A 13311-nucleotide genomic window follows, 5' to 3' on the forward strand; every position below is an offset into this window, starting at 1 on the left:
TAAAATAATCTTTCCTTTCAAGTTTATTTGGGTTTCAATTTTTGTTCTTCCATTCAAGTTCCAAGTTCTTGTTTTTGTAATTTCGATTCTAGTTCATTACGTTATTGCATTTTCTATTATCGTTATTTTATAATTTACAATTTAGTTACTAGCATTTCATATTAGTTTGTTATCACATTTTATTATCAAGTTATCATCACTAGTTTATCATTAGCATTTCTTATTACACTTCTCATATTTATCATTTCATTAATTCACATGTTATTTTTATTTAGTTTATTCATAATTTATAATATTTCATTTAGTTATATTTACATTTTTATCTGTTTATTATTTCATACAACATTAGTTTTATTCCCAACATGAGTGAATAGTTACATTTGTCTAGGGAACAAGGAAGCCATGCATGATTAATATTTGTAAATGTTAAATTAGGTTGATGTAATATTGTCTAATTGTTTCTATCACATGTTTGCATCGTCTTGATTAATCTTTGTTTAGTGGCCATAATCATTGATTAAGTTTGTTAATTCATTCTATAAGTCGAGAGGCACGAAATCGTATTAGACTAAGAATGTGTTAGTAGGACGACCTACTCATAACGAGAGTTCTCTAGGACACGGTCTATGGTTGACAATAAGGCCGAGAGGTGGTTGTCTTTAAGCCTAAACAATCAACAATGTTATTTATTCCGAGTTTAACATGAGTATCTTTATACAATTGCATGTGTGACCCGACTCCCATAGACTCCTTTATCTTATTTTTTTACATCGTTTAATTTACAAGTTATCAAACTAACCAAACAAATCAATCGTAATCGACCTTGATAGAAGTCTATTCATAACTTTTCATAACGCAATTCCCGTCTCCTTGTGTTCGACCCCTCGTACTGTATTCATTTGTGTCCAGGGAAATTTATCTTTGATTAGGTGTGCGACAAAGCCTATCAGTAATTATTTATTTATTTAGCGTTATGTATGATTTATTTACTTGGCAATCACATGTAATTAGACCTGTCAAAAATCGACCTGACCCGAAAACCCGACCCGCCCGACCCGTTTTTTTAGGGTTACAAACCCGTTTTTTCGACCCGTGACCCGTTTGACCCGAACCCGAAATGACCCGTTAATTTAGGGTCAAGACCCGACCCGAACGGGTCGACCCGTTGGGTCAAGGAAAAATCATGAATTTTATTAAAAATATTGATATTTATATATTATATTTGAAAATATAGCTAAAAAATTATTTTTTTATTACTTAAAATTAAAAATTCAACTAAAAAGTCAATTTTATATAACTTTTATAATATTTAATAATAAAATAATTATTAAAAAAACTTTAATTTAATAATTATATCAATATAATTATTGTATATGATGAATATGATTAAAATAATAATTTTAAATATATTTTACTTTTTTAAAAAATATTTTTTAAATTAAAAAAATCGTTTAAAAAAGACGTTAAAAATTATTTCTTGACCCGTATTTTGACCCTATCCCGATCCGTGACCCGTATGACCTGACCCGACCCGTATGACCCCACCCGAGACCCGACCCGCCCGACCCGTTTGACAGGTCTACATGTAATTAATCTAACCTCCTACTTCGACCTCAATTGGATGCCAAATTGTCTGTCAAACCGACTTGGTCTAATTCTCACATGCTAGGTTTAAAACGTTGGATGTTGCATTGTATGCATATAATTGACAACATTTCAAATACAAATAACTTCCCTGATCATTAGTAGAGGCCGCTATCGAGGCGGGAGGGATTAGGTGTTCAAATAAACGAGCTTCCTAATACGTACTCACCCCTTACTCAAGATCTCTGTGAACATCCGTATTCATTGGCATCACGAGAGTCATTCTAGACATAGAATGCTAAGGGTAACGGATTTCTTAGTGTTCATGTTACTACTTTGTGTCTTGACATGACATGAAGTATTCGAACGGTTCCAATTTTCCATAAAAAAATGGTGGCGACTCCACAAATGCAGGCTTGTCAAACCTTTCACCGGTTTCAATGCCTTTCAAACCGGTAACGACACATGACGTGCCTCGGCCTCGCGTCGGAGTTCCGTGGGAGAAGTGTCGCCGCCTTGAAACCAACGCGCGGGTCCGCGCGGTGCGGGTGGCTATGTCCACATGGTGTTGAAGGTGGGAGGTAATGATAGGCGAGGTGTCGCGATGGGTGGGTAATGATGGGGTGGAGAGTCGCATAAGGTTACGAGAAGGGTTAGGGATGGTGGTTATGCTGGAGGTACAGTGGTGGACGTAAAGGATGGTAGAGGCAAGAGGGGGTAGGGTAATTGAAGGATGTAGGATATGGACTGCAGAGTGGTGGTTAGTTGTGGGGGGTTGTAGAGATATGGGTCAAGAGGTATGTCGTGGTTCGAGGTGATGGTACGGTCACCACTGCGGTGGAGGGTCTCTAGTGGGTCTCGAGGTAGTTGGTCAGTGATGACGAACGCTGCTTCCAGACGTCCAGGCGATGGTGGGTGGGAGAGGAAATGAGAGAGGTGGGAGAGGAAATGAGAGAGGCGATAAAGAATTGAGAGGAGATAAATAATAGGGGTAATATGATAAAAAAAAGTACAACAATAAGTAAACTCAAATGTATATATTGTAAATAAACATGTTATAAAATTTATAATAATTTTATATCCACTTTTCAGATTTCACCTCTCATAAGTTGATAAATCGAGGAAAAAAAAGTAGAGTACTTCGAATAAAATTAGCAAAATAAACAAATTCAAAGTGTATGGGTGGACAAAATAATTTTTTTTCTAAAATTTAGTAATTTACTAAACCCAAAAAATACGTAAGTTTTTACTTTTGATAATACTTTCCGTTACCACCCTTGCAGTGCACGGGTTCGGAAACTAGTATGAATGTTTAATTTGGTAGGTTTAAACTAGAATTAACTACCTAGTCTAAATATTCATCACATCTTTTCATCTATTGTTTACATCTTATTCAATTTGGAGATCTCATCTTATTTAGGATAATTGTAAGACTTAAATGGAAGGCTAATCTTTCAATTCTTGGTGTAATTGGGTCATTATAATCGAATTTGGTTGACTCTACGCCGGGTTAGAATGCAAAGACGGAGAAGAGAAAAATTAGTTAGTACAAGCGTGTGTTGTAACGGCGTTGATGATATCCAACATAATGTTCTACGAATATTTACACAGTTGTACCTATAGGGGATACGTGCATGTGGTTGCACACCCACTAAATCTCGTTATCTCTTTATTTTTACTCGTAAATTGAGAACCGTTCAATGATGCCAGAATGCAATATGAACCATCAAAAAGAAATTGACTCTCCATTTATTAGTATGAAATGGAGGATCTCCACTCTTTTGTAGGGCATGAAAAAGGCTTCTTCTTAGGTGTACTTCAATGCGTATAGAATATTCATGGAATTTATGCTTGTTTTGTCCAAGTTGCTTCTCTTTTTGTCTAAATGACTTCCCTTTTTCCTTGTGAGCTTGTTTTAGTGCAATTAGATGTTCTCCCTTTCTTTCTCTCAATCTCCTCTATACGACTATACATCCATATTTTAATACATTTTTTTTTTATCTCGATTCATTAAACATTATTCTTATGAAACGATTATAACTATTAGGTCATTCCAAGATATAATCCGGATAGTTTATAAAAAATGGGGGTCCATTTTTTTGAGGAAATAGAGAGAACCCGGACCGACCAATTATATGAATCAAGTAGTTGCGACTTGCGTGACACGAAAGCAGCTCTAATAGACACATTGTTCTCCAAACCCTTAAGATACGCACAATCGGCCCTTGTATAAAAATCGTTCTCGAACCCTCCGTCATCTATTCTCCACTCACCTCATTTCACACCGTCTTACCAATCTCAACCTCAACTGTAAGATCCCGATTATATATAATCAATTTTTTTTTTTAATTATTATTTACATACAAATATTTGTGATTTGTGAAATTTGATTGTTAATTAGTTTAGTGGTGTTTTCACAGAAGGAAAATGGCAACAAAGAGAAGCGTATCAACCCTAAAAGAAGCAGAATTGAAAGGGAAAAGAGTGTTTGTAAGGGTTGATCTGAACGTACCTTTGGATGATAACTGTAATATTACAGATGACACTAGGATCCGCGCTGCTATTCCTACCATCAAGTATTTAATGTCTAATGGCTCTAAAGTCATCCTTTCCAGCCATCTCGTATTTTCTCTTCTTTTTATCCCTTTTTTCATTTCCTGCTTCTGTTTTATCGTCATCGTTTTTTCATGTTGGCTTCGGATGATGCGTTTACTTCTGGGGTTAGATTAGTCGCCTTCTAAGCTGCCTTCCTCGTTGGGTTTTAAATTAGTTGATTGATTAATATATCGCGCTCTACCAAGTTGTGTTTCCTTGGGTTTTCTTTAGCAGTAGTTATTGCTTGAGACGGTCTCACTCACCCTGTGAGACAGTTCCATTATGTAAAAAGATAATTCATTTATTAACATTAAATGAAGAGCTTTCTTACAAAAATAGACAATTGTTCTTTCTTGGGGGAGGTGGAGGCCCTTGGTTGTCCGGCTAGTGTTTTCGAAGTTAAACTAACACACTGGCTTTAAAGGCCTGGGATCCCATGATTTCAGCCTTTCAACTACATCCTTCTAATTCTATGTTTAATAAACTAATGTTGGGATTACAATACCTTTAATAATCATCCCTCCGTCCCAATCATTTATCTATCTTTATTTTTGTGACAAGTATTTTAATTAAATGTAAAAAATGACTCGGACTGAGTGAGTATTTGTTTGTTTATATTAACTGAAAATGTACAAGAATTTAGGAGTGTTGTTTTCAACTCCTTAAAGTGGTGATCACTGATGGTAATGCTCACCTTTTGATGTCAATTCATTATTGTGGCGATGATCCGTTTCATGATAATGGGGTTTCGTAAGGGCAATTAAGTTGTGTGGAGTACGGTTTGTAATTCTTCTCTGTCTTTGATTTTATAATTTATAGTGCTTTTGTTTGTGTTGTCTAGGGACGTCCAAAAGGTGTCACACCTAAGTACAGCTTGAAGCCCCTTATCCCGAGGCTCTCTGAGCTTCTTGGAGTTGAAGTATGTTTTCCAGACACCCAATTCCTTATCTTTTCTTTCCTATGATTTATAAAGCAGATGCACGAACAATATTATATCTGATTTATTTTTGTCCGACGATCTTTCTCTCTGCTCCACAGGTTAAAATGGCAAATGATTGCATTGGTGAGGAAGTCGAGAATTTAGTTGCAACTTTACCTGAAGGAGGTGTTCTGCTTCTGGAGAATGTAAGATTCTACAAGGAGGAAGAGAAGAATGATCCTGAATTTGCCAAGAAACTGGCAGCTTTAGCAGACATCTATGTGAATGATGCATTCGGCACAGCCCACAGAGCCCATGCTTCCACCGAGGGTGTTGCCAAGTATTTGAAGCCTTCTGTAGCTGGGTATTTGATGCAGAAGGTAAGTGCATGGTGTAAATCATTTCCTCATCTCTGCACCCATTAACTGTAGTTTTGAAGTTTTGATTGTTTGGAACTCAATTATTAGACAAATGCGTATGCAGATATTAGATTTTGCTATATATTAACAAGTGGCTCATGTTGTTGCTTGTAATGAAATGTATTAGTATCATACCCATGTTCAAGTGTGAGTCGGACACGAATATACAAGATAATATGAAAAGTGTTGGGCATAACATGAGCTATAGTTATGGTGTGTGCTTTTTAGATTGACATCGTTTTACACTCATATGTTTATCAAATGAATTGGAGTTGGTGTAAGTCATTATTGAAACAAGTCTGGAAGCTAGCCACACCAAGGCCCAAGCTTAATCTAAGCATTTGAATTACTTGGTGCTTATCCAGGTCTTCACATTTTTCATCGGAACTGTCGTGTGTCTGCTATCATTTGTTTTTGGCCGCCTAGGAAAAGTTCTCACCTTAACTAGATTGCAGCAAATGAATATATTGATGATCTCTTCTATTTTAATTGCTTTTTCAGGAACTTGACTACCTTGTGGGAGCTGTTTCAAACCCTAAGAAGCCATTTGCTGCTATTGTTGGTGGCTCTAAGGTCTCAAGCAAGATTGGTGTCATTGAGTCTTTGTTAGCTAAGGTTGATGTGCTTTTACTTGGAGGTGGCATGATATTTACATTTTACAAAGCTCAAGGATACTCTGTCGGATCCTCTCTTGTCGAGGAAGACAAGCTTGAACTTGCAAATTCTCTCATGGAGAAGGCAAAAGCCAATGGAGTATCTCTGCTCCTCCCCACGGACGTTGTCATTGCCAATAAGTTTGCTGCTGATGCTGACAGTAAGGTATGTAAATTACTTGAAATTTATTTGTTAAGCAGATAAAAAAAGGGATTTTCTCAACGCTAACCCTCAACTATTTGATTTTCTTAATGGTCCTCTTTTCAGAAAAGAAAACTTTAACTAGTCGTAAGTCTTTGCTATGAGTTTGGAAATGTAGTTCTTTCCCCTCAAATTAATCATCCCTATGTGATCTTCGGTTTAAAAAGAAAAATCATTGCTTTGGAACTCGTAGTTGGGAATTATGGTCACTCAAGTTTTTTTGCAGAATAAACTTTATGAAAACTTAGGTTTCGAAAAAAAAATTACCCTTGTCTGAACTCCTAGCCAAGTGTTATATGGTGGTTTAAGATTTTTTCCAATAAACATAGGGTACCATTAAGAAAATGAAATAATTGACGGGTAACATTGAGAAAATCACAAAAAATAATTATGTAATTTATCTTGTGATGAATGTGGCCTCATGGTGACACTTTCCTTTATAGACTGTACCGGCCTCTGCAATTCCTGATGGATGGATGGGTTTGGATATTGGACCAGATTCTATCAAGACTTTTAGCGAGGCTTTGGATAAAACCCAAACCATTATATGGAATGGGCCAATGGGGGTGTTTGAGTTTGAAAAGTTTGCAGAAGGGACTGAGGTAAGAAGTCATGTTATGTAATTGTTTTTATGACTGTTGAGATTACTACTGTGGTCTGTCTCTAAATCGACTGGAGGTCTCCTTTATAGCTCCCCGGACACTGCTAAAGGCTAGAAAGTGTCTAATTTCAGAAACTAAGTGGTTTTAAGTTTTTTTGTTGGCGTTCCCTGGTCAGTCATGTTTAGCAGAATGAGTACAAATAAAACTTATTTATTGCTCTTATAGCTGCTGGAACACTGCTAGTTGCTAGTAGGTGCGTAAGTTAATAAATTAAGTTGTTGAAAAAGAATGGTGTTACTCGCCCATATGCAAAAATGGTTGTTTTAAGATTGGTAAACATAGGCCAATGCAGATTTGAGTTCTCAAGATACTGATAAGAACAAAATCTCTAGACAAATGAGCTCCTATATACTTATTTCAACCACCATATTAGTCCAAGAAAATAGGTTGCCATTTGTAAGGCAGTTCTAGCTCAAAACCACCACGCAAAATGACGTGACTGAAAATCCTATCCCAAGTGAGGATGCTTGAGTCTGGACACATGTTTTCTTTGTACCTATTTTCCCAATTACATAACCAAGAACCTCTTTTTGGAAGATGCTCAGAACTCTCACATGAACAAGAAAACTATGATTTCTAAAGGTGGCAGACCAATATGAAACCATTTTTTATTGAGCTCACCATTGTACAATCTACAGGCTATAGCCAAGAAGTTGGCAGAGCTAAGTGGAAAAGGAGTGACGACAATCATAGGAGGAGGGGACTCTGTGGCAGCTGTGGAGAAGGTTGGTCTTGCAGATAAGATGAGCCACATCTCTACAGGAGGTGGTGCTAGCTTAGAGCTTCTGGAAGGCAAACCTCTACCTGGTGTTCTTGCACTTGATGATGCTTGATTTTTCCTTTCTGCTTGTTTTGTTAGCCTGCTTGACGGTGGCTGTGTTATTGAGAAGCCTGTAACGATTAATTGACAGGTCTGGAATAAGTTAGAACTCCTGTTTATTTTTGTGTTACTCGCCAGATTTTGAAACAATGTGTCAATAATTTTGGGTTGCTACTTCCAATGTTTTTGAATCGAGTACCCTTTTGCCTCACTTGAAGAGCTTAGACCATCGTATTATTTGCTGCATCTTTTTTTCTTTTCTTCTAATGATAAGATAGGTACTAGTAATTATGCAAACTACAAACCCATGAGATTGTCACCTTCCCTATCCTCGTACTGCCAGATATTCTAACTGTGAAAATCTTAGCATTCCAATTCACCGATTTAATGTCAATCACTTGTGGATAGCAACACATAATTAACATGTACTACTGTACATAATTAAGGAACCTTGTATTACTTTAAATATATGTGCAAAAATCATGAACTATCCTCCTGATGTGGACGCTTCTGATATGCTTAAATACAAGGTAGCATTTATATCACGAAGATCATCTTATAACTATCCTAATAAAGCTACCTTACATTTGGTGGATGGAACACAAGCAATTAAGAAATTAATAGACCGGTCTTTACTAGCTAGGAATAAAGAGTTTCTCCTCATTTTCATAGATTAAGATCAATCTTAGGCTTCTTTATTGTCATAACGGGCAATTGAACTGCTGAATTGCAGTTGGGGCATTTTGGATCATTCTTTGATATCAGCACATATAGAAAGCACCCAGGACAAGCTGCAGCTACTAATAACCCATTTTGACCCGATGCCAAGGTAGCACATGTCTCGTCCTCGTCTTCTGTCTCCTTGGTCAACCGTTTCCTCGACAAACACTGTGATGATGATCTCTCTGCTCTGTCAAGTGCCACTCTTACCTTATCCAGAGTGCATACACTTGTGTAACTTGATGGTAGAGAGTTCACATTTGCTGATTTTGGAAACAAATCAACATGTTGTAATTTTGTGGATAGAGTATTTGGAAAGGTTCCCTGATGATGAGATTGTGTATTTGCAGGGATGTGTCTTTGTATGTACACATTTCCTGACTGCAAGGATAAAACCAACATTATTACTTATAAAAGTGGTCACATTCGTGACTTTATTGTGAAAGTCTAATAAATAGTACTACAAATTCTCACCAAGATGGAGACGGGTAATATTCGTCTTAAGTTTAAGACGGGTTAAATAGCTACCACTTTCATAGCTACGACAAAACAAAACACCTGGATATTAGCAAATACTATATTTATCTATGCAAAGTGACATTATATGACCCGTTTTAAACTCAAGACATCTGTCTTAAGATAGACGAATTGAATAAATACGGAGTACCCCGTACTATTTAAACCTCTGTCTTAAATTTACTCTTGAAAATTCTACTACAACTTGTGAATCAAATACAAGGAATCTTGACATGTTCCTGCTGGAACAATTAAATACTCGTATTTAAACTCTGAGAAACCAGTTTTAAAATGAAAATCAATTTTTGGGATAACATCCAATTCATTTCTCATGAGCCGAATAATAAATATGTTTAACGGCTAATTAAATGAGAAATATTTAAATTCAACAAGAAGGACGGGAATTAAACTCAGCACGTCCGAATCATTCCTAGTACAAATAAAAAATGAGGAATTAAATAGGTTGCAATTGAAAATATAGAATATAAGAATTTTTGCAATAAATTACTGGGCATGAATCAGAATGGAAACATAAAGTCACAGAAAGTTGCACATTTTTTCGAACATAGTATAGCATTAAACCAACGGCAATATGTTACCTATTATCTGAGACGGTCGCGTAATAATTTTATTATTAATCGACCGTCTCATTGAGATATGTAAAAAGAAAAGTAGTAGGTACCTTGAGATCAAGACGTTTTTCCCAACCAGAAGGAACATCCAAGTCGAGGTCTAACTCTTTGGATTCAATGAAAGAACAACCACCAAGGAAATCTCTTGTTACTAATCCAGATTCTGTATCATTTTTAATTTTCATACTTACTTCCGCTGCCATTCCAATAGATTGAAATGAACAAATAATTTTGTTTTAGTTAACGAAAAAGAAGAAATATATATTCAAAGAAGATAGAAATGATGAAGGTGCGTTATATATAAGTAGTAGTAATTGTATGTAGTAGCTAATATAAATGAGAAGAATTGAATAGTTTGATTATTATTATTATGGGGTAAGTGATATTGATAATTAATGAGGCTTGGAATTGGGTATGAAATTTCAATTTAATGACATTAATTAGTTTTGGTTTTTATTGCTCATAGAATTAAATGCATAGAGTAGAAAGACGGAGAATGAGAAGAAGAGAAATGGGTGAGTATTAAATACTTGTGGGGTACGTGATATTAATTCGAAGAAAAGAGAGGCGTCTCAGTAATTACGCATTTAATGCACCATTTTTATTATTGACTAGATAGACTCTCATTTAAACTTTGGCTTTTATTATTGGAGCCGCTCATACTCTCCCCATACTAATTACATGTATTCCCTAATTAATTTAATTAAATGAGTATCATTTACAAACGTCTTCTTAAGACTATGTCTACTATAAGGGTTCGTCCCCTCATCTCAAAAACCATCCAGACGGGAACTCCCCTGGAAGATATTTCAAGGACAGCAGAAGTTCCCTTTTCCTCTCCTATGTCGGAGAGTTTTCCGTCCAGCTTTGAGGACAAGTAGGCTGAGAGTGAACGGGTTGCATTGGTTCAAGATGATGTCTTTTTCCAAACTGCTAAGAAGACACGGGTATCTAATGGTTTCTCTCTTGTTAGTAAAGTATCATTGACAATGTTTAAATTTGCAGCGGAAGCAAATGAGTTGCACATCAAAGGTCGACGTAATGAGGGCCGTCCACAGAGAAAAAGTCGACAAGAGCAAGGTAGAAAAAGTCCAAGTTTCACTACTTCGAGGAAGAGATCTTTGGTTTCGATCAACGTTTCAACTTCTTTGGGTAGATTACCTCACGGTACCACTATAGTTACGCGCACCAAACGAAAGGAGATTCACTCCATCGCGTTTGACACCTACTATCATCCCCCTTTTAAGAAAATTCGTCTTTCCCCTTTAGTTAAAACTAACTTTTCCTTTTCTTCGATAATACTAGGTAGTTTGGGGGTCTCTAACCCCCCTATGTTTGTATTTTAAATGAACGGTTTGTACTAGTTTAGTTTATTTATGAAAGTTTACAATTGTCGAAAAAAAATCATAATTGTTACTCCCTCTGTGCTACTTATTTGTTTACTTACTCCCTTCTATTTACAATAAATTTCTCATTTTATTTTGACATAGGAATTAAAAAAACATACTACCCTACCATATAAATAACTTTGGACCACACAAATACACTACTCCACCATATAATTAAATTTGGACCACACAAACACTTACCAAAAAAAGGAAATAGAGAAGTTATTGTGAATAGACGGAAAAGGAAATAGAGATGTTTATATTGATTGAATAGGAGGGAGTATTACATTTTTGGGTGCTTCACTCTATTATTTCCCTTTTTATTTTAGAAATGTCATTGATGGACAATTTAATCCTCCACACTCAATTTTATCTACTTGTCCTCTAATAATTGACTCTCTTCCCTTTCTATGGTTTTTGTGTCAAAACTAAAAGTAAACAAATGACCTGAACGAAAAGAGATTTTTTTTTATATTATTTTTGAAAATTGAAAAGGATCCTAAATCGTGTGTATTGGTGGCTCTTCTAGCTATATTATGAGTCATATTATTTAAAACGGGATTTTCTCATTTGTACCCCTGAGTTATTGGCTTTTCTCACTTGTACCTTTACTTTTTTGAAATCCCCATTTGTAGCCCTGAACTTTGTTACTACCTCCCAATTATGACCAAAAAGAAAATTCCGTTAGTTATTCCGTTACGTGATGATATGGAGGTTATTTAGTCAATAACTTAATTTGATTTTTTGAAATTTTCATGTGTAGCCTTGAACATTGGTGTTCAATTTCAGGTGGGGTAGGTGGTGCAGTGGTTGATGATGACAAGGGTTAAGGTTAGTTCAAGTTGATTAACAATTAATTAAAGCTACATCATCACTTAACGGAAGAAGAGTAACATACTTGATCTTGATCACAGTTGAGAGTTACTAATAGAGTTTAGGGGTACAAGTAAGATTTCTAAAAAAGCAAGGGTACAGTTGAGAAAAGCCAATATCTCGAGGGTACAAATGAGAAAATCCCATTTAAAACTCTAGGAATAAAACAAACGGAAAGGCAATGAAAGTAACAATTAATGTTAAGGATGTCATTAATAATCACTATAGTTCTCTATCCTACCACGCTCACTACAAGAACAACACGCGTTATCGTCCAATAATAGCGGAACTGGTCGGTAAATTTTGTTCCGGTCGGTAATTTAGTTGCCTATGCAAGAGCCTTTAGTCACTAAATGTAATACCCGTCCTTTTAGGGATCCGTTGATCGTCGTTGACTGACCTTAGACACCTGTTTAGACCTTCGGAAACCTTACGAGTTAACCTTGTGACGTAGTAACCCTTTTGAGTTCTGGAGACTCGATCTAGCGGAGGCTAATCGATCGAGTAGCTCAGTCACTCGATCGAGTAAGTTACTTACTCGATCGAGTTACAGGAGTTCAGCGGGGAAATATAAATCGTGTTATCGTGAAAACCAAATCATTTCTTTTTCTTCTTTCCTAAACCTATATGCCGTCATATCCCTATCCCTTCACCTATATTCATCTTTTTGGTGCTTTTGAGAGTGGAGACACAATGAGGATGGGAAGCATGAGTCGTGTAGCGGTCTTGTCGCCGGAATGCTATGTATAGGTATGTTGTCATCATTAACATCATCGTTTTCCTTGGTTTCGTTTGTGGTTATGACAGTAGTAATAGATGGTCATACTGTTTGTTATAGGTGGTTGTTTGTCGTCTTATGGTCGTGTGCGGAATCGCTCCGGTTTGCTATAGGTAGGTTTTCCTACTCAGTACTGTTAGGGTTTAGTATGTTGGTTGTAGAGTCTGGTTGTAATTGGTAGTGTGGTTTGGTTGTAGTTGGTTGTTGTTTGTTGTCTCTAGTCTGCGAGGCGCATCCTCGGCTGAGTGGAGTCACTTGCGGGAGTGGCTTCACGCCCTTGATTCGCCCCATGTGGAACCCGCCACAGGAGGGGATGTGCACATTAAGGAACATGAGTTTTCGCTCGGGATTGATGAGCGGGGATTTGGTAGGTACGGTTGCGGTCCCCCACTGGCGGCGTGGATTACTGGTTGCGATTGGCAATCTGGTATGACTGGACCCTCGGGCAGTCAGAGAAGTGTGGGTGATTGGAGAAGGTGATGTGTGTATGTTTGTTGTGTCTGGTTTGGTGTGTTCCTTCAGTTACTGACCTTGTGTGGTGTTGTTGTGT

The 13311-nt window shown here is 36.7% G+C and overlaps 2 protein-coding genes across 2 annotated transcripts; one reads left to right on the forward strand and one right to left on the reverse strand.

Annotated features, from left to right (window-relative positions):
- The first annotated feature begins 3743 nt into the window (after positions 1 to 3743).
- Positions 3744 to 8065, forward strand: LOC141611878 (phosphoglycerate kinase 3, cytosolic). Its single transcript, XM_074430529.1, has 7 exons — positions 3744 to 3894; positions 4005 to 4206; positions 5021 to 5098; positions 5218 to 5478; positions 6019 to 6336; positions 6816 to 6974; positions 7673 to 8065. Exons 2-7 carry the CDS (start codon positions 4012 to 4014, stop codon positions 7865 to 7867), a joined length of 1206 nt encoding a protein of 401 aa, XP_074286630.1. The 5' UTR covers positions 3744 to 3894; positions 4005 to 4011; the 3' UTR covers positions 7868 to 8065.
- Positions 8066 to 8272: 207 nt separating this feature from the next.
- LOC141611879 (uncharacterized) lies at positions 8273 to 10243 on the reverse strand. The gene is made up of 2 exons (XM_074430530.1): positions 9773 to 10243; positions 8273 to 8955 (listed from the first exon to the last, which is right to left on the reverse strand). Exons 1-2 carry the CDS (start codon positions 9923 to 9925, stop codon positions 8521 to 8523), a joined length of 588 nt encoding a protein of 195 aa, XP_074286631.1. The 5' UTR covers positions 9926 to 10243; the 3' UTR covers positions 8273 to 8520.
- Positions 10244 to 13311: the final 3068 nt, after the last annotated feature.

This window comes from Silene latifolia, chromosome 11, assembly GCF_048544455.1.
Source record: "Silene latifolia isolate original U9 population chromosome 11, ASM4854445v1, whole genome shotgun sequence".
Lineage (NCBI taxonomy): Eukaryota > Viridiplantae > Streptophyta > Magnoliopsida > Caryophyllales > Caryophyllaceae > Silene > Silene latifolia.